The sequence below is a fragment of the Ascidiella aspersa genome, chromosome 3, assembly GCF_963924565.1.
Source record: "Ascidiella aspersa chromosome 3, kaAscAspe10.2, whole genome shotgun sequence".
Lineage (NCBI taxonomy): Eukaryota > Metazoa > Chordata > Ascidiacea > Phlebobranchia > Ascidiidae > Ascidiella > Ascidiella aspersa.
The window spans coordinates 4,154,336-4,176,131 of NC_139449.1; the positions used below are offsets into that span (position 1 = coordinate 4,154,336).

General features: G+C 32.4%; 1 protein-coding gene across 1 annotated transcript; it reads right to left on the reverse strand.

Moving 5' to 3' along the window:
• Positions 1–6,554: 6,554 nt before the first annotated feature.
• LOC146158158 (uncharacterized) lies at positions 6,555–21,389 on the reverse strand. Its single transcript, XM_083383836.1, has 12 exons — positions 21,245–21,389; positions 20,254–20,396; positions 19,625–19,850; positions 18,098–18,251; positions 17,574–17,739; positions 17,075–17,188; positions 15,860–16,031; positions 15,070–15,172; positions 14,157–14,259; positions 8,597–8,768; positions 7,810–7,912; positions 6,555–6,661 (listed from the first exon to the last, which is right to left on the reverse strand). The coding sequence occupies exons 1-12, from the start codon at positions 21,356–21,358 to the stop codon at positions 6,555–6,557; spliced, it is 1,677 nt and encodes a 558-aa protein (XP_083239962.1). The 5' UTR covers positions 21,359–21,389.
• Positions 21,390–21,796: the final 407 nt, after the last annotated feature.

The following is a 21,796-nucleotide window of genomic DNA, read 5'->3' on the forward strand; positions in this document are numbered from 1 at the left end:
AAAACGACATTTTTAACTTTCGTGTAGCAAGGCCACGATCATTCCAGTTTTTTTATCGTTAATTTCCTTTTTTAATGGATTTCCCAAAGTTGGCTTTGCCGAATATTTCCATTCCTGGATACTTTGTTAGTTATGTTCCTTTTCCTTATGACTAAAGCTGTTCAAACAATTCAAATAAAAATGCATCTTATACCACAAAAATAAAGTTGAAATGCAAATGAATTTCTTGTTGAAAAAAGTTATATAAAATAGTTTGTATTGTTCCGTATATTTAGCATTTTTGCTAACAACTGTGATAAAGCGACTGATTTCCCCGTAGCCCAAAATGTGCGCAATCTTCAGGACTATGTTGTCGTTTTCAAGACCTTTTTCCTGCTTTATGTCATAGACCGAATCACATATATTTACTATAAATTTTTTGCATGAATTATTCAGTTTTGTCGAAAGGATTTTAAATCGACGCCGAGTGAAGAAAAATGGTTTAGAATTTTAAGTTTTAAGTCAATTTTACCAACGTAAAAAAGTAGAACTGTTGAATTTTGTTCGCTCCCAGTTTTGTACTGTTTACCAAACCGTACTCGTTATTCAAAAATGTACTTTCATTCCTAATGAAGGCTTGAGATTCTTCAAAAGTTGTTTTTCATTCAAAAGTCACCATATTTAAAGCTATTACTAAAATCGTCCTTAAATCTTTTGAGAATGTACATATAGGTCTATTTTTACAGGCAGATTGCAAATTCGACTCCCAGCTTTTAAAATACGACTTATTAAGGCCTGAATGTTGATTTTTTTTGCCCATTCTGATCTCCAACACATCCCTTGCTGGCCTTGCATGCAAATTCTCGTTCCAAGCAGCATTTACCATTGTAATATCGTTGCCCTAACATTTCCGACCTTTCGACAGAGTCTGATTTTTCCCCCAAGTGTTATTTCTCTCTCTTTTCTTCGCGCCTTTTTTTCTTTCTTTCTTTAATCCTATACACCACCGTCGCCCATGCCAAGCGTTCATTTTTGCAAAGAAAATATATATATTCCGAAGTGAATTTCGTCTCGTTATATTATTCTTCAACGTAGCTGTGTTTTTGAGGGGTTAAAGACGCTGAATATCTTTCAACGGCGTATTATTTGGTGCTGAGTTAATTGAATGTCAAAAATAATTAAAAAAATAAATTGGTAGACAAAGATACCGCTAATATCGTATGGGAACCTATACCCGATGCCAAGTGGTAGTATAGTTACACGTCCAATACTATAGTGCAGCGGTTCCAAAACTTTTCAAAAAATTTTGCCTGCTTGACCCTTTACGAATAGTTTAATATTTCGCGGCCCTATAGAAAATCAAGGGTCAGTTAACCCATGCTTCTTGTAGAACACTATAGTGCAGTCACGATTCTTTCAATATAACAACTTTCTAACTAATGCGAAGGATTCGCTGATAGCAGGTAGTACAGCATATTAGATGCTTCATGATGTCACAAAATAAATAAAAAACGCTATATGATCGAATAATAAAGCATAACTAAAGACAATAATAACGACAGTTAACGTTTAAAACATAGACTAATGTTTAAAAACTTTCGCTAAAGCCCAATAATGAAAAACTTGAAGACTACTTTCCTTTTCGGACCCTCGGGAACTGATGTACGGACCCCAGTTCGGGAACTGCTGCTATAGTGATATCAGTAAGGATCCGGTTGCAGATTGATTCGTGCATTCCAGCAATGTTTGCGACCCAACACCGTTTTTTACTTTAAAAATTATAAATTTATCTGAAAAGAAATAAAAAGTCTAATCAAAAGAAATTAAGCTAAAAAATGAACTGGATTTTGCTTTGATTTTGAACGTTAAATGACAAATTTATCTGAAAAAATAATAAAATATCAACTACCTTATAAACAGGAAAGCATTGAATTTTGCCTATTTTACCATAGTAATGATATTATGTAGGATCTAACGGTCTTTCTTTTTCACACTATATCCAGAATCTAAATAAAATATTATTAGCTACGGCGTGGTAGGCTATTACAGCATTGTAAATATTCCTCGCGCATACCATAATTTAAAAACCTTTCACTCTGTCTTATCGTACCTTTAAGTCGGATATGTTTATTCAAAACGAATTTGAGCAGAACTTTTTACAGATTAGATTGCTGAACATTCAATTAAAACTGTTAATGCCCAGAATTGCAAAGTGAATATGATAGTTTTTTGGTTTGCGCTATAGTTTAAAGAGATACTATTTTTAAAATAGGCCGTCATTTTAAATGTTTTCAAACGCTGTCAAGAACCGTTGAGCTTTTGTCCTAACTTAGATTTATCTGGCAAATGACGTTTTAATTTCACAAAGATCATAATTGGTTCGAATAACGTTTGTTTTTTTGGCCTATCTTTGTCTCGGCCATTATTGAACCTTCTCCAATAGTTTCAAATAGAAAGCAGAAAAAACTGAAGGATTTAAACAAATATATGTCGATATGAGTGTTCTGGCCTATTAGCTATAGTGTTTGTGTTAAACTTTATCCATTTGATGATCTATTAGATCTTTACAAAAAATAAATACGCCTACAAATACCTCTGCAACAAACTGTAGTAAGCCTTAATAATCTGTCAAATTAGTTTAAAATTTCATCAAAGTTTAGTTTCAGATTTATCCTCATTAAGGAAATATTCTGCTGGCCGGTAGAATTAAATCCAAAGGTCGGATCTGTCCGACGGCTCGTAGCCTATAGTTGGCTCCTGCTCTAAAACGAGCGCATTCAATATTTTTCGCCGCCGAATCATGTAAACATATCTGTCGTATCTGCTCTCTTTTAATTGCGTATTGAAGGTCAAGCAAATTTACGCACGTTTGACAAAATAGAAAGTGGTTTTGGATGATGCCTGGCGTGTTTTTCACTCGTGCCTTTGATGTTTGCGATATGTAAATTCAGATTTGGCTAGACACTGGCAAATACAGTTAGTCTAGACATGGACAAACTGAGACATGTGGAAAAAACCTGGCTCTTCGATCTTATCGTCAAATATTAGCACAAACCAGCCTATTTATTCTATATTTTTCTGATTTTTAGTGTCGTAATGACGTCATCTAAAAGCACTCCAGTCATTGTTTTTAAATGACTTGAGTTAAAGTCCTTTGACAAACATCACTTAGTTTGTCTTAAGTCCATCTACAACAGGGGTTACCCACAATGCGGCCAGATCCGGCCTACGGAGTTAATTATACCACCTCATGATATATTTTATAATGAAAATATAACGCAGTTAAAAATTTTGTCAGATGCATTCTAAACAGAATTCCTATGAAATTTCGAACTTAACGTCGATTTATTAACGCTCATGGCAGTTTTGTTGCAGAGCTATTTAGACTTTCTTGATTTAACGATAGGTTAATTAACCAAGGTAATAAAGTTCGACGTGAAAAGTTATATCCGGCCCCGCGATCGTCAAGCCTTGCAGCCAATCGGCCCTTAATGAAAAAACGTTTGACCAAGCTTGATCTACAGTACAAAAAGCCTGAATAAAGTCATTGCAATTGAGGGTATACCGTTAAACTATTAAAATTGCTAAACCTAATCATATTTAGGCAATATTTTCCAAAAAATACGCTTAAACCTAACCTTTCATAAAATAAGCGGAGAACTTTACAACCTACATTTATTAGTTTCGACAATGGCAACGAAACTCCTCGTAGAAATAAAATGATGGTGAAATATGACGTTTCTGTACACTTGTGGTAGGATTTTGTATCACTTAGTTGCCAGGAAAGATTGGGAAAGTGCTTCCGCGTGGAAATCTTCCTGGTATTTTCAGGCATACTTGACATAACCCTGCAACAAGAACAGCGGGTTGTGAGATAGTTGTTTAAAAAAGTATCAAGTGTTTGGTGAAAACTTTAGTAATTTAAAAATCTTAAATTGGATTCCTGTTTAACTTTGACGCTTATAATCATAGAAACATTCTCAAAAGTCCTGGACCAAGTAAGCCAAACCTTGTTTACCAGTACTGTATTACAAATTGTTGCACGTTTTGTACTTACAGCAGATTTTAACGGCAGCTCGTTGTTGAAACTTGCGACAAAAGGGTCCGATCATGCGACAGAATCTAGGCCTTCTAACTGGATTTCAAAACAAATTGTTTATATATGAACAAATTGGCGTCAACAGATTATCTAGTAACGTTCTTTTAACATATGGAAATACTGTCTGACTTGAATTGCTAGCTTTGCTAGACTATTTTGCTGTTACTGATCAGGAATTGACGTCGTCGATTATATTTTGCAAGGGTCAAGGTGATGTCCAATATCGCATATTCAGTGCAACATTTTGGTACTGCCAGGTATTATAATGTCGTTTATGATTGCTACCAGGTACCAGGTATTATAATGTCGTTTATGATTGCTACCAGGTACCAGGTATTATAATGTCGTTTATGATTGAGTCACAACTCACAAGACATGCCACCCTCTCCTAAGCTTTAAATGTTTCATTTTATGTAGATGAAAATATACGGTATGCAGAAAATCGCAATATTGTATGATATTCTATTATATCTTTCCAATCATTTTTTTACTGTATTTATTTTTTTTCGCTCTTTGTGCTATTGTTTACTGTTTTAAAGTATAAACATAAAATCGCAATTAAGACAAAATTCATTAGTCCGTCCATATAAGGCTTACTTATTCTGGGTTAATTGACTAATTGTCCTAATCGACTTGACTGACAGATGACTTGGATTTAAGTTATTTTTCAACTAAACTTGACTAAGACTTATTACTTCAAAAGATGTATTTATAATACTGTTTGTTATAAATACACACATGGAGTCCCAACTCACGTTTTCTGCTGTGTGATTTGATTCGATCGTGAAGCCAATTTTTCGAAGCAAACGCTACACAAAAAATCGTACTAAAGTTTTGATTTTTTTAAATTATTTCAATAAAACATAAAAAAGTTTGCATGAAACGAGGTCGACAGTAATAGAAAGTTTAAACGCAGTTAATACTAAAATTTTATTTTTTTCTGAAAAATAAAGATAAAATCTCTATTCTTAACACAGTAAGTGAACATTTGAATTACATTTACGCTAGAGTCGTTCAAAATATCTTACAACTGTGTTATATTACAGGTGATATGGATGATTCCTAATTTTTTCATGTAAAATTTTCTTTTCTAAGATAAAAAAAAATATTGTCATAATTGTTGCTTACCGATTTCAGCCAACAGTATGCCTATCACAACTATTGCAATAACTTTTCTTGCATCGGCCATTTTGCTATTCAGCACAGTATCTTCGTTACAGAGCACTTTATATAATACGCTTTCAGCAAAAAAATAAAATAAAAATTAATTGTAACAACTTATTTTAAAATAAACGCTAGTGCAACCAGCTGGCAGTGTTGCTCTTTATTTTATAATGCGAAACAGAAAGAGTGCAAAAAAATGATTTTACCCAGTTATTGATTAGAATGGTGTTTGAATAGACGTAGACTACATTGTCAACAAGGCAAAAACAGAGACAGTCGAATATTTTTAACCTAGGTTTCCAAAACCGGTTTTATCTATGTGCATCGCGTTTAAAAAAAACTCGTGAAGAAGTACCTTTTGTTTTGGAATAATGTTTAATAGTAAGGGGACCACCACATAAAAAGACACTTTTTGTGACGCTAAAAACTTCTTAAATTTTTCGAATGTTGTATTTTTTTTTATTTAGGCTCGCACCAAAAAGCGCAACAAATTTTGAATACAAACAAATTTTATTACAAACTATTTTCATTTAAAACAAAATCGATAATGATGATCGATAATTCTTTTCTCATTTTCTAAACTTCCAAAGGCGTTTAAAATATGCTTCGACTTTATTGCCTACACACCTGATTTATTTGTTTTTAGACAGTTCCATAATTTGGCTTCTGGAAATAAAACAGGCAACAAGACTTTTTTTTAATTTAGAAAATCTTTAATAATGTGTTACTCCGAACATGGCAGAAAATCTCGTATCATTGATTTCGTAGCCTCCAAAAATACAATCCACAGTGTTGTAATTACTTTAGTTATATTGACTTGATTTAAGTCACTGTTTCTAAATGACTTGACTTAAGTCGTTTAAACAAAACAACTTGACTTAGGTCATTTTGTCAAATTATTTTATTAAAATTTATCTTAAGTTTTACACATTAAACACTTTTAATGCTGTAGTGTAGGCCTATAATGCGTTTGTGTTATTTTTTAGTTAAATTATTGCTTATAATCGGACGAGTTTACCAATTTTAAGGGTTTAACAGTAAACCTTTACGTAAATGGCATGACTTGGAATTGACTTGCTCTCATAATAACTTCACTGGGACTTGACTTGTTATTTTTGCTTGCAAAAGACTCGACTTGAACTTAAGTTATTTTTGAAATGACTTGACTGGGACTTAAGTCGTTTCAAAATGACTTGTTTACAACACTGACAATCAAGCAAACATCACAAAATAGTGCTTCTTTTTTTTTAAATAAACCGCGAAAACGCTGCATAGAAAGGACAACAAAAACATGAACACGAAAAAATCTAGATCACAGTGATTTTCGCTTCTTGGTGATTTCAACTTCAACGGGATAAACAAAATCCAAAATATAGCAAAGAAAATGGTCAATAATCGCAAGCAGAAAGAAGAGCTTTCCTAAAACAAAATAAATATTAATTGTAAAGAAAATATGACCGAGGTCGTGAGTTTTATGGCTTTCTCAAAAATATTAATTTTAGATAAAAAAACTCAAATTTTAATATACTTTTCTTGGGTTCAATTTGATAGGGGGTATACTTTTCAAAAAAAAACAAAAAAAAACGAAACTTTTCATTCCAATGTATTTGGATGAAAAACTTAAGTTTTAAATATGAGCATTGTTGGTAGCGTAAAGTTTTTCTTTGACTAACGATGTGAGTTCGAACCTCGCGAGAGTCAAGGCTAGAAAAATCTTGCTTGCAAGGAAATTATTACTATTCCGAGCTTTTTCCGAAAGGTATCCGGATGTTTAGTTACCGAAAAGCGCATGTGTCTAAATGGAACATTCGTTAATCAAAGGTTACCATTTACTTGACATTTCAGAAGATTTTAATTCTTTGAAAATATGCAGTAAGTATTAACAGGCGAAATAGAGTTAGGGCAATTTTCGTTCAATGTAATTCGCACTGGCATCAATATGAGAAAAATGCGAAGAGTGTTTAATATTTAGATTATAGAAAGACTGTCTTTTGATTTGTTGACTTTTAACTGAGACGAAATAGACTTAGGAAAGCGGCTAGAATGTAGTTAGAAACAATTTTTAAGTATACCTTATACTAACTTGCATATTCGTGTCAACGAAACTAAACCGTGCCGTTTATTCCAAAAACAACAACAAATTTAAAAAAATAATTAAACTTATTTAATTTTTTTAATTTTACTTTTTTCCTAATTTTAACATATTGATAAAAAAATTTAAATTTCGATTTTTAAAATCACCCTATACTTTTCACACATTACAAATTCAAAATAGTTTTCTTTAAGCATAATGTGACTTGTAGTGACTTGCCTAAACTTGTCAACGAAACTAAACAGTACCGTTCAATATAAAAACAACAACAAATTTTGAAAGTAGTTAAATTTATATGATTTTTTAAATTTTACTTATGAACCCATAGTGATAATTTGTTTTCCTTTATTGAAATTACCCTATACTTTTTTTTAAATTGGGATTATGAAAACCATAGTTATGATTTTTTTTTTTTTAATTTAATTTTTCAAATTGTCCTATACTTTTCATACAGACCAAGTTCAAAAAAATCTACCTATAACGAATCCACAGTTGAGTAGCTTTTTCCTTCTCTCGGTAAATGTAAGCTTCGGTTGTTTCATGACAGCATTGTAAACTACTTCAGTGCGGGTGGCAACCTGAAAATTAAACGCTTAATATGAGTCAAAATTGGTTTGTTAGGAAGTATTGCTGCACTTTTCGACTTTCCCAATCCCTTTAAAAATAACTCTGAGCTTGATAAACCGTCCAAACAGAACTGTTTCAAACAAGTCTTTTTGAAATCAGTTAAGTTATAGTCAAGTCATTTATAAAAAAATTGTATTCATCAAAATAAAACGTTAAACATTTCTCGAGCGAACTCGTACGCAAATCAGGAGCTAAGGTGCAGACTAAAATATGTGCTATATTTGTTTAAATTTGCAGAACATTCAATAAATAAAAAATATGTGACATTTACAATCTAATTGAACAGAAATTGAGCTTTGTCACGCGTCGTAACCAGCCATTAGATGCATGTGGTCTAAAAAGTTTTTCATTAAGTTAAACTCGGCAGGTCATTGGAACACTGCCAAAAAGAATGACAAATGTTACAGGTACTTTTGAAAAAAAGTGTTGCTTATATGTCACGTAAAGAAAATTGTTGCTGTGTTACTTTTTAACGGAGAAAAAGAATTCACTGAGATCCTATTTGTTCTTTGTTGCTTATATAACATGTTACAAAAATTAAAAAAAAATGTTTCTGTGTTAATGTTTCACTGAGAAGAAGAATTCACTGAGATCCTATTTTTTCGTTCAGAGTTCGTGTATAAACGTGTGCTTACTTTAGACCAGGTGTACAACGGAGCTACCCTCTCGTGTAAATAGGAGCGACTTTTGGCTTTTCCATTTACCAGCATCCAAATCACATTTTCTAGTTTGTCGACCAAAGCTGAAATGCTTGGATCGGCCAAATGTATAAGGTCTTCTGGCAGAACTTCGGGGATTCCCCCCACACTATAAGTAAGGGAATTATTTAAAAAGCCTTAGGCTGAAAATATTTTATTGCAATTTAACATTTTCAGAAATTAACCATTTTTTCGTGGCTTCAACAAAAAGGATAAAAATGGCATTTTGTTAACAAAAAAAATGTATATTTTACCTATTTAAAAAATTATGAATAAGGTTTAAATAATAAATGCCTACAAAATGCAATTTAATGGAGTCGCTAAGCTACAAGTTTGCGTATATGATATCAAAAAAAGTTTCCATTCTTTGCTTTTAAGTTGCACATACTTTTGTCGTAATTACATTTTGGGTTGATTTTGATTTTTTAAGGTCCACCGGACGGCAAAATTTGTTTTAACATTTTACCGGTCCGTAAGCCAAAAACGTTGAGAAACACTGTTACATGCGGCATTTCGGCGCAACTGAAAGTACGTGTTTATGATTGACGCGGGACCTTTGTTGTGAAAGTGATCAGATGCTCTATTAATGTTTACGTCGATTTATTTTGAAACTGACGCTACAGAAACTGCATTTGTCGGCCGAAATTCTACTTTACACTAAAGCACCAAATATATTTATTGTCTTATACTTAAATCATTTTTATGTTTATTGAATTTTCGCACCACAGAGGTAGGCCTACTGTGCTTTGTTATTTTTGCAAAACAACTTTTACGTTATAGATTTGTTTTAAGTTAAAGATTTGTTTTTAATTTACGCCACTAGGGATGTCCGATACTTTATATTTTATTCCGATACCGATATCCGATATTTTTTGCCAAAAGTATCGCGATCTGATTCGATACCAAATGACGTCATCACTATGCCCAAACACGCAAAATTAATGAAATCTTTTTAGCCTTTTTTCAGGTCACAGTTTTAGCTACCTTCAACTATCAACGTACTATGTTTGACAAGTTCACCTATCAGCGTAGAAGGCCTGCCCTGTATCGCAAATCATGGCTTAAACTCCCAGTGTTGTAATGACTTAGATCAATGACTTGACTTAAGTGCACTTAAGTCACTGTTTATAAATGACTTGACTTGACTTGAGTCTTTTGGGCAAAATGACTTGACTTGACTTGAGTCTTTTGGGCAAATGACTGGGGTTAAAATAAATTGTTTTAATTAAGCAATTATTTATAAAATTGTGTTATTTATCCCAATCTTTGCACATAAAATAATTTGCTTGTAATATGCTGCTTTTATGTTATTTTTTACTTGAGTTGCTCCTAAGAATCGGAGGAGTTTGCCGGTTTTCATAGTTTAAAGTTTTATTTTTTTGACAAGGGCTGGACTTGAAGTTGACTTGCTCTAATTATGACTTGACTGGGACTTGACTTGGGCATCATATGACTTGGACTGGGACGTGACTTGTTATTTATTCAAAAAGACTTGACTTGGACTTAAGTTATTTTACGAATGACTTGACTGGGACTTAAGTCATTTCAAAATGACTTGTTTACTACACTGCAAATTCCTGTATAAAATTGGTTTTGGATAGCACAGATATATCGCCCTACTGCTAGTTGGCTTCGGGTGTTGACTCAAACTTGATAATATGAAAAATCCTAAAATGCGACACTTTTAAATTAAATCATGAGCTAGCGACAGTTGTTTGAGTCAAGAGATCGAGTTATAGTCAGGTATTAATTAGTATTTAATCCCTGAGCTGAAGGTTGCGGGTAGTATCTAAAGCAGCTTTTCTTAACCTGGGGTAAATTTACCTCAGGGGTAAATTTCCTCGCTTTAGGGGGTAAATGAGCTATAACTCATCAGTTGAGGAGACAGAAAAATTTGCACCATCTGTAGGTATTGGTAGCCTACTTTCCTAGTTCAGGTTGTTAATTTGAAGCTAGCCTATAGTAGCCTATTAATTATTTGTCGTCTATATAGTTTCGAAAGCCCTATGCTTCGCCAATTGACACTTTGTTGTTAGTTTATTGGCAACCTCCTCATCTCTTATTGTTACTTCATTTGTCGTTGCCAAAAAGCAAGGGTAGTATTTTGGGAGTAAATCTGATATTCAATTTTGTTAAAAGTTTAAATGCACAAAAAAGGTTAATAACCCATGAACTAAAATAAAGCATGAAAACGAAATAATTTTAAGACAATAAGTGCAATTGGCGCATGTTTATAAGTATAATGTTACGACAAGGACAGTTTCTGTAGCGCCAATTTATAAATACGCCAATTTAGAAATACATTGATGCCACCATTAGAGCATTTGATCACTTTCGCAATCAGGATGCCTTGTGGATTATTAACAGAAACCTTTTTTATCTGCGCTCGGTATGCCATATATAAGGCGGAGATCGCCATTTACTAGTGAACTGTTACAAGTCAATCAAACAGAAACATACATTATACTGCAAATTATTTAAAATTTTCTACTAATTTCTGAGATGGCCGCTAGCAAAATTATCGCATGGGTTTTGGTTGGAATGCTTGTTACAGAAATTGGTGAGTGATGTACATAATTGTTATATCAGACATATTAAATAAGTTAGAAAATATAGATAAAATAGTCATTCTTCCAATATGGTTCAAACAAATGTTATTTAAAATTCAAAGGGTTTTACAAAGGGTTTCTGCGCTTAGTCAAGCGGTAGAAACAAAGCAGTATTTGCTTAATTGCACATTTTATCGCATTTCCAAAGCTTTGTAAAAAATTAAAAATTTAGCTTAAACAAACGGATCTAAATGTCAGCTTTTTTGCAGTTGCAAGTCAATCATCAAAACACTGGCTTTACGACCGAATTCAAGTACATCGCAAAAAACGTAAGTTGCAAAGAAAAAAATAAAAGTTATGTTTTAATTTTAAAATATTAACCTAGGAAACGGTAAAACCGGTTAAGTAAATAAAAGTTGAAATTAACGTTGTAAACGAATACGTTTTAGCAACATACTTTTAATGGCAGATCACAAGACGCATAGTTTGTGTCACAAAGTTGCCCGCATTTGCTTTTCGACCCGAAGACATGGCTCGGCAAAATTTCGCAGTAAGTACATTGAATAATAGGCTTCAGCAAACGTAAAAAAAATCACTAACTCTAAATTCGTGGGACAAGATAAACAACAATTTTGTCAAAAAACAAATGTTGAGCAATTAAGTCATCGATATAACACCTTCTTATTACGATAATGCTTTGATTTTTAAATAAACTTATTTTAGGTAAATTTATTTGCCAAAAAACTTGCAAACTGCAAGAATGGTCTTCGATAATTTTCTAATCCAGTAAATATAACAATACGAAGAGAGTATAGCCTTTTTAAAATTCCATGTATTTTAGTCGCTATATAAGGTCCTAGTTATACCTACTTTGCTAAATGATATTTTGATGAAAATAACAAAATTATGCAGTCGTGAGAAATATCTAGTAAGTACAGAGAACACACGAAGCACATTGTGACGCCATAATAAGGAACTGATACCAACGAATAACTAAATTGTTTTTTTTATGACAGGTTTGTGCAAAGCCTGCATGCAGAGGGCTAACGGAAATGCGCTATTAAATCATCATAATGCATTTCAGATACAAAACTTCACAACTTGACTGCACTTTTTTATTTTGTGTGTTTAGTTTTTATCTTCTTCTAACCTTTTTGTACAAATTTATAACTTTGTGTTTGTTTGTTTGTTTGTTTTTATCTATTTTTAACCTTAAAAGTTTTACCTCTTTTTGTACTTTTATACTACTTTAATTACCTTGTTGTTAGAAATACGTTTTGTAGTTATATCTTTTTAATTACGGTATTGTATTTTTTTATTCTTGCTGATTTCATTTGATGTTTTGTTTATTGGTAACATCACTTTTTATTCTTGCAAATATTGGTTGTGCTTTTTTGCACTTCAATTGTTTTCAACTATAAAAAATATTTACGATTTGTCAAAAATAATCTGAAATTTGCTTTACTCGATACTTTACCTTGTGTATTATTTTTACTTTATGGTGTCTCTCCAAACCTGAAACTTTTAACTGTACGAATAATACATCGTTTGGACAATTTGGTAGGAATTTTGTACAGTACACTTTAAAACAAGTTTATACTTACATGTTATTCTAGTTAGGAAAAACTGTTTGCATTTAGGCCTACTTTCAATTGCACCTGAGTGACGTGAATTTTCCGGGTAATTACACTTCTTTACAATTTGCCCAAAAAATTCACATTACCTATAGGCGCAAATTGAGTTTTAATGCAATGAAATTAATTAAGGAATAGTAAAAAAAAAAAATTAAAGCATTTTGCATTTACTTTATTGTCAATTCGACTGCGCAGTTATTATTTTGGGGGACAATAAACCTTGCTCAAACATTTTGCACACGCGTAAGGCGTTAGAATAGCGTCTTCAGATTTAACGTTGATCAACATACCCTTTTATAAATGCACATGCGAAGCAAACAAGGTACGTGTTTAAAACGGAAATACTTTGACCAATTGTTGAGTCCAAAGCTAAGGTAGACTATGACGTTAAAATACGTAATGCAGCTACTCTTAATGATAAAAAAGGTTCGGTTCCAATCGGCAATTCAAAAATTTTGGTTCCAGTTCTGTTCGATTAAATACAAATTTTTGCATTAACAAATGTAAAGAAAAATTGTAGAATGGTAACTGGGATTTAATTTAATTTTGGTGACGTAATAAAACCCAAGCAGTAATTTATTGAAATATCTTAAAATCGCACGAAATGTTGATTATGTGAGATAAAACAAAGAAAATAGTCCGCGCACTTCACGTGATAAAGCTCAATGGTTCTCAATCGCCGGTCGGCGTCAACATTCCTGCCAGTCCGCCAAATATATTACAATTTTATATTTCAATTGCAAAATGCAAGATGTTAAAAAATTTCCATTTTCTTAAATAAACCGGTTTGAGTAACGAATTAAATTTAGAATATTTTTTTAAGGTAGATGGCGTATAATAAAGACCCGTATAGGCCTACTAGTTGCTCAACTATTTAAAGATGTTCAATTTTTTCTAGCCAGGTGTCTGCAAAACTGTTTTATTTGGTTTTAAGCAGTTTCAAAATTAGGCTTTTAGAAAAAGCCGGGAATATACAACAAAAACTTAGTTTTTTTTTAATTTAGAAAATCGATGATCCTTTTTTAATTTTCTAAACTTTAAAGGCGTTAAAAATGTATTCCGACTCATATGCCTACAAACCGAATTTATTTGGTTTTAGGCAGTATTATAACTTGGCTTTGGGAAACAAAACACTTTTTTAATTTAGAAAATTGATGTGCTACTACAACATGACAGAAAAAACTCGTAGTAGCCTCCAACAACACAATCCACCACAACATCACAACGTAGTGCTTCTTTTTTTAAATAAATCTGCGAAAATGCTGCATAGAAAAGACGATAACAAAACATGAACAAGAGAAAAATCTAGATCACAGTGATTTTCGCTTCTTGGTAATTTCAACTTCAACGGGATAAACAAAATCCAAAATATAGCAAAGAAAATGGTCAATGATCGCAAGCAGAATGAAGAGCTTTCCTAAAACAAAATAAATATCAACTGTAAAGAAAATATGACTGAAGTAGTTAGTTTTACGGCCTACACAAAAATATTAATTTTCGATTCCACATTTTTAGATAAAAAACTCAAATTTTAATATAATTTTCTGTGGGTTCAATTTGAAAGGGCGTATAATTTTCCAAAAAAAACGAAATTTTTCATTCCAAAGTATTTGGATGAAAAACTTAAGTTTTAAATATGAGCACAGTTGGTAGAGTAAAGTTTTTCTTTGGCTAACGATGTGAGTTCGAACCTCGCGAGAGTCACGGCTAGGTAAGTCTTGCTTGCAAGGAAATTGTTACTATTCCGAGCATTTTCCGAAGGTATCCGGATGTTTAGTTACCGAAAAGCGCATGTGTCTAAATGGAATATTCGTTAATCAAAGGTTACCATTTACTTGACATTTCAGAAGATTTTAATTTTTTGAAAATATGCAGTATGCATTAACAGGCGAAATAGAGTTTGCAATTTTTTTTTTTTTGGCAATTTTTGTTCAATGTGATTCGTACTTTCATTAATACGAGAAAAATGCGAAGAGTGTTGAATATTTAAATATAGCGAGACTGCCTTTTGAAGCGGCTAAAATAGAATTAGAAACCTCTTTTTTAAGTATAACTTATAATGACTTGCCTAAACGTGTCAACGAAAATTAACATTCATGTTACAATTAAAATTATGTGAATTTTTTTTTAATTTGGGTTATTAAAACCATGGTTATAATTTTTTTTAAATTCAATTTTTTAAATTAACCTACACTTTTTATACACACAGCAAGTTAAAAAGATCTACCTATAAAGAATCCACAGTTGAGTAGCTTTTTCCTTCTCTCGGTAAAAGTAAGCTTCGGTTGTTTCATGACAGCATTGTAAACTACCTCAGTGCGGGTGGCAACCTGAAAATTAAATTAATATGAGTCAAAATTGTTTTGTTAGGAAGTATTGTTGCACTTTTCGACTTTTCCAAATCTCTTTAAAAATAACTCTAGGCTTGATAAACCCTCCAAACAGCAGCGGTGTTATAAACAAGTCATTTGAACTTACAGATGTATTAGTCAAGTCATTTGTAAAAAAAAGTCCTTAACATCAAAATAAAACGTTAAACATTTCTCGAGCGAACTCGTACGCAAATCAGGAGCTAAGGTGCAGACTAAAATATGTGGTATATTTGTTTAAATCTGCAGAACAATCACTAAATAAAAAATATGTGACATTTACAATCTAATTGAACAGAAATTGAGCTTTGTCACACGCCATAACAAGCCATAGCGATAGCATGCATGTGGTCTAAAAAGGTTTCCATAAAGTTATACTCGGTCAGGTCACTACAACACTGCCAAAAAGAATGACAATTCTTACAAGTATTAAGTGTTGCTTTTATGGCACGTAAAGAAAATTGTTGCTGTGTTACTTTTTAACGGAGAAAAAGAATTCACTGAGATCCTATTTTTTCTTTGTTGCTTATATAACATGTTAAAAAAATTAAAAAAAAATGTTTCTGTGTTAATGTTTCACTGAGAAGAAGAATTCACTGAGATCCTATTTTTTTACGTTCGGAGTTTCGCGTATAAACGTGTTCTTACTTTCGACCAGGTGTACAACGGAGATACCCTCTCGTGTAAATAGGAGCGACTTTTAGCTTTTCCATTTTCCAGCATCCAAATCACATTTTCCAGTTTGTCAAGCAAAGCTGACACGCTTGGGTCGGCCAAATGTATGAGGTCGTCTGGCAGAACTTCGGGGATTCCCCCCACACTATAAGTAAGGGAATTATTTAAAAAGCCTTAGACTGAAAATATTTTATTGCAATTTAACATTTTCAGAAATTAACCATTTTTTCGTGGCTTCACCAAAAAGGATACAAATGACATTTTGTTACCAAAAAAAAAAGTATCTTTCACCTATTTAAAAAATTATTATGAATAAGGTTTAAATAATAAATGCCTACAAAATGCAATTTAATGGAGTCGCTAGACTACAAGTTTGCAGGTCTGTCAGATTCGCGAGTACCAGTGTTTTAAACAACTTTACTTAATTCTTTTGGAAATGACTTTTGACAAATACCTTGGGTTAAAATTTAAGTGTCTTCATTTAATTTTTTTTTTTATAAAATTTATATATATGGCATTTTCGTTATTTTTAGTTGGGTTATTGCTGATGATCGGACTAGTTGCAATTTTATTATTTTAATGTCAATACCTCGACTAGGAGTTTACGTGGACTGGGAATTGCCTTGTTATTTTTTGCAAATATTTGAATTGGACTCAAGTTATTTTTTTCAAAATGACTAGTTTACAACGCTGATGAGTGCCACCTACATTATATGTCAATTTTTGGCAAATCTGTGACATGTGAATTACTACTTTGGAGCATAATGGTTGGAGGTTGTAGTAAGACGTAATAAGAATATCAAAGCCCATACAGAAGTAGGTATCATTTTGAACGTTTTAAATAAGTCTTTATTCATTTTCAACATAGAGAGAAGCTGAGGGAGACGTCTGAAAGTTCAGAAGGACTTCTAATCGCCGCTCAACCCGGTTTAGATGTATGTGTATCTCTCGTTTCCTTCTTTTCAGACGTCTGCCAGCGTATATATACACTTACTATCAGTGTCTTCTCTCTATGTTGAAAATGAATAAGAGTTATTCGAAACGTTCAAAATGATACCTTCTTCTGTATGGGCTTTGATATTCTTATTATGAATTACTACTAATTTAACGCTTTTGAATAAAACCATCAGACATAATTTTATGAAGTTAGAAGAATATCTTAAAAAGTGTTTTTTCCTTAACGCTTACCTTGTGCTTACAACCTGTAGGCCACAGCAAGCTGCTTCAACGATTGCCATGCAAAACGCTTCTGTGAGAGATGTGTTAAGGAAAATGTCGCCACTGTTCAGGATTTTGCTGACTCTATTGATTAAAATATAAGAAATGCACATTGAACTTTTATTAAATTAAATAAAATCTGTCTTTATTATGTATATTATTTTATATCTACTTTTTTTTTGTTTTTTAAGGGATAAAATTACAGTAGTGAGACAAAAAATCATCAGTTATTAATATATTAATATAATTACACATAAATTTGTAAAACAATTGTAATAGATTTTTATAAGAGTGTTATAACTGTTTGTATTTTTTTTTAAATAGAATTTTAAAACTTTGTTTAATGAAGCAATGTCTACATGTCAAAAGTTTTTTTACCTATTTTACGACTGAAACAGGTGGATATAAAAATACTCAACATAATATAGCAGACATGCGCAAAAAAACGTATAAAGTTTTTAAAACATACTGATTATGAGGGACTGCTCCGAGAAACTTGACTCTGTCGTGAAGTTGAAAGTTTTCTTTTGTTTCCTCTAGTAACAAACGTTTCGGTCCGTCACCGCCGATTATAAAATCGACATTTTCATGTGTGCTGCAAATCTGCGGCATGATACACGCCAAAAGGTCCATTCCTAACCGATAAAACATAAATTATTTAATAAACGTATTTTTTGTAATTCATAATTGCTGAGATACCTTTTAAAATGTACAGTTGCCAGAATTGAAGTTTTCAAATACATATTTGTAAATTGTAAATGTCAGTGATAGAATTAAAGACTAGTAAAATTACAAAGGCAGGTACATTATTTAAGTTTAAATTTTGAAGATGTAAAATAGGCGTATGGGAAATCATTTAAAAAACTAAAAAAATAAGTCCTTAGGTAAATGTCTTGATGGCATGTTTTAATGCAAATGCTTTAAAGGTGACTCAAAATTTTCATATAAGAAAGAATTCTACAATACTAAAGAGAGAAGGTAAAATAAGTAAACCTTTGCGATAGACAAGCCGGCTCATAATTATGATACGGATTCTTCCATCATCAACTTTCTTTTCCGAACTTGGTGAAAATTCATTCGGGTCAATTGCATTTGGAATCACAAATACATCAAGTGGCTCTAAATTGGCTCGAAGAACAGTATTTTCCTGCGAAACGTTGGCAAAAATTATCACATTTTTGTATTTTTGTAAAAACAGCATAAAATTTGGAGGCCTAATTTAACTATTAAACCAGAATGAAATAAATAAATTGAAAACTTTTTTTAATAAAATGTTTAGGTTTTTATAGACCTAAAAATGGATCACTGATAGATTTTGTAGATATATAATTCAAAAACAAAAACACTTGAAACTCAACACAATTGCCAAAAAGTTTGTTTTACTGCATTAGACTGAACAAGAATAATACAACAGTAAGCCCGTTTATATGCACGTTTAAGCCGGATTCGAATCTGATTCGTTAATTCATTCTCTCTCGTTTTGGCGCTGGAATGAATTAAGTTCTCTCGTTTCCTAATCTGACAAAAGGAGTGGTTTTCAATCCGTTCTCCGCTTAATCTGTTTGTTTCGCTGACGGCCGGAATTGTTTGATGTTGAATGACCTGCTTTAACGCAGTAAACATCACGCCATGACGTAACACGAACGGCTAGTCGTAAACAAAACAAGTTTAGCGCATAAGGAAAGAACATTACATACACTTGTTAGAATCAGATACTAATTTGTGACATAGGCGCTGGTCTAGAATCCACAACATATAACATTATTTGGGTTAGGATGCGGGTTTGGGTAGGTTTAAATAGTAATAGTTGGCCCACCCTCACCCAAATATTGTATTGTACTTTGCTTTAATAATTGTCTCAACGCTGTGGTAGGATTCTAGGCCAGCGTCAAATACAGTTTTCATTAATGTTTGGTACATCTTATCACCTTCTTTTGTCCACTTTGCCTTGTATATAGTGTTGGACAGCACAAACAAGCTTAACTTTTCTGCACTTACATTCTGTGTGCCAGGTAAACTGAAGCACTATACAGACAGTCAAAAACGTACTTAATCGGCAAACCTAACTCAAGTAATTCTTGCGTTTTTTTCAATGTTAGGTTAATAAAAACGAACAAGCAGCAATAAATTGCTACCGCAAGGAGTAGCCTAAGCCGAAAAATTGGTTGTGCGTTAGAGGTTTACTGGAATATTACATAATAATGCATATCAGTGCAGTTTGTACACTCAAGCTGGCTTGAATTTCGCGCCATGTAATTACGACGCTGGAACGGATTACTTTTCAAGCCGGCTTGAACCTTAATCTAATCTGCCTGAGAAAGGTGCATATAAACAGGCTTAGTTCAACTAAGTTAAAAAAATAGACCTACTTTCAAAAAAGAATACACAAACAAATGTTTTAAAATATTAACAATTATTGAAAAACAGTCTAACATTAACTTATGTACTTGCAATTAATGCATTTATGACTTACTGTCATACTTTTCACTAGAGCACAGTTCTGAAAAAGGGTTAACTCACCTTACTTGTATGTGACACACAAATCGCATGATTGACAGCTGCCAATGACAGCTCTAGAATCTTATTTGTAAGAATCGAACTGGCATCTGCAAAACCAAATAACGAGTGGTCGGTGAAAACTGTCCGTATTCCCAGCGTCTTGGCATGAAACATTGCTTCATGAGCCAGCGTTGAAAATGAAGAATGACCGTGAACGATATCAATGCCTTCAGATATTAGGATTGTCCTTAAAATTTGGCATTGTGTGAATGATGGATCAAAAATAGGAATCAAAATACATCTAAATCTAGTTTGTTAAATAGCATTTTAGCAATGAGAGATGTAGGTTACAGTATTCAATCTATAATTTGCCCACAGAATCTTAGATTTCATTTGGCAAGTTCTAAAATAATATATTTTTTAGTCTAATTTTTATTCCAATGTGCTTACCTTTTGTAGGGTATAACAAATCATATATATAATTACCATAAATTAAATTTGTTTTAGGTCATCAATAAACATTTATTAAACCCAAAAAAAAAACTTGGGTTAACACATTAGTTCACAATCTCATTTGAAAACATGTGATAAAACCAAGTGGTTCAAAATAGCTATTATTAATTTATAAAACAAAGTTACCAATCTCCAACCTTATCATGGGTAGAGTTCCAATTACTGTCGGCAAAATGCACTGATTGTAAAACACAAGCAGCGGTAGATAATAGACTCTCAGCATTCCAGTCAGGTACCGAATACCAACGCGACCTTCATACGAATGTGTGACAACAATAACCTGCGAATAAACAGTTTGGTTGGTGAATAATTTTTTTTGCAAACTTCATTGCTAAAGGTAAAAAAGTAAGTAGTTTGGAAAGCATGTTGCATAATCATGTTACCACCAAATTGTAAACATAAGCAGATGATGCAATGCAACTCATAGTAGCTTTATTTTTATTAAAGTTGCTTGGTTAACATAATGTATCTCATATAAATCAAAAACAGCTCCTCTGGTAATTGTAATTGTTAACCAATGTTTCGGCAACCTATACAAGCCGCCTTCGTCAGGGTGAATGACACTGAACGCTCAGACAATAAATGGAAAGCAAAAAAAGGAAAAAAGCAGAAATAAACGCGAGCAACGAAACGATAAGAAAATAATTAGCGACTGCCTCTAGTCCTTCAGCAGGTGCTTCCTGCGTTGGTTAACAATTACAATTACCAGAGGAGCTGTTTTTGATTTATATAACCATGCCTGGTAGCAATAGTTTATATAATTTATCTGAATGTGGTAGTAAATAACTATTATGGCAAACAATATAACTTAAAATGCTTAAATACAAAGACTTTATAATTACAACTTATAATATCATATATAGTAAATAACAAAAAGTTCTAATTTTAGATAAAATATTTAAACAATATTTCTACAAAACAAATAATATGTTAAAATGCTGCTAGTCTTTCATTCTATGTAAAAATTAGTAATGAAATGATAGTAAAATACTTTGGGAAACATCTGAGGATGATTTATTAAACTTTTTTAACTTTAGAAAGCTGTTCGGAATTGTATAACGGCAGGATTATACTTACACGTTTAAAGGGAATGATTTAAGAAATAACTTAATTTTTATTTTTTAATACCTTGTGTCCGTTAGCAATGAGGCATTGCGCCAGTTGGTAAACGTGATTCTCAACCCCGCCGACGTTGGGATAAAAGAAATCCGACACCATCGCTATACTGTGCTTCTGCTTCATCTCAGATATATAAAACAACAAAATTATAAAAAATTACGGTCATTCTTTAATTAAAATTTCAATTTTCAGTAAATTTGATTATATTGTTTTGGTTACGCTCGAGTAGTTTTTAACTTTTCATGCGTGTGATAATTTTAACTAATATAAGGGGTTTGCGAAATTGACTAAAAAATAAAGAAGATTTTAGAATCAAAAAAATTAAAAAAGTTAGAATGGTGCAACTATGATGTTGAAATTTCTTAAATAACAGTATTTGGTACATTTCAAGTGAAATGAATAAATTCCACCAGCGGCGCTGGCGAAACAATGTTGGCCTAGTTTCGTCGGTTGCCAGGAAAGCAGCGTTGCGTTAAGTTTCTGCAAATATCACGGCAGAGATAAAGAAAGCGAGAAAGTCGAAAATAACTTTGTTGTAAACTCAAAATAATTGTGAATTTT

Bases quoted from the DNA above. Each gene is read 5' to 3' on its own strand.
- LOC146158158 (XM_083383836.1), bottom strand. From the start codon at position 21,358: ATGAAGCAGAAGCACAGTATAGCGATGGTGTCGGATTTCTTTTATCCC. The intron at 17,740-18,097 runs GTTTACTTATTT...TTTATCGGTTAG, and splicing joins CCGGCTTGTCTATCGCAAAG to GAATGGACCTTTTGGCGTGT. The intron at 16,032-17,074 runs GTAAGCGTTAAG...CCTTACTTATAG, and splicing joins CTACAGGTTGTAAGCACAAG to TGTGGGGGGAATCCCCGAAG.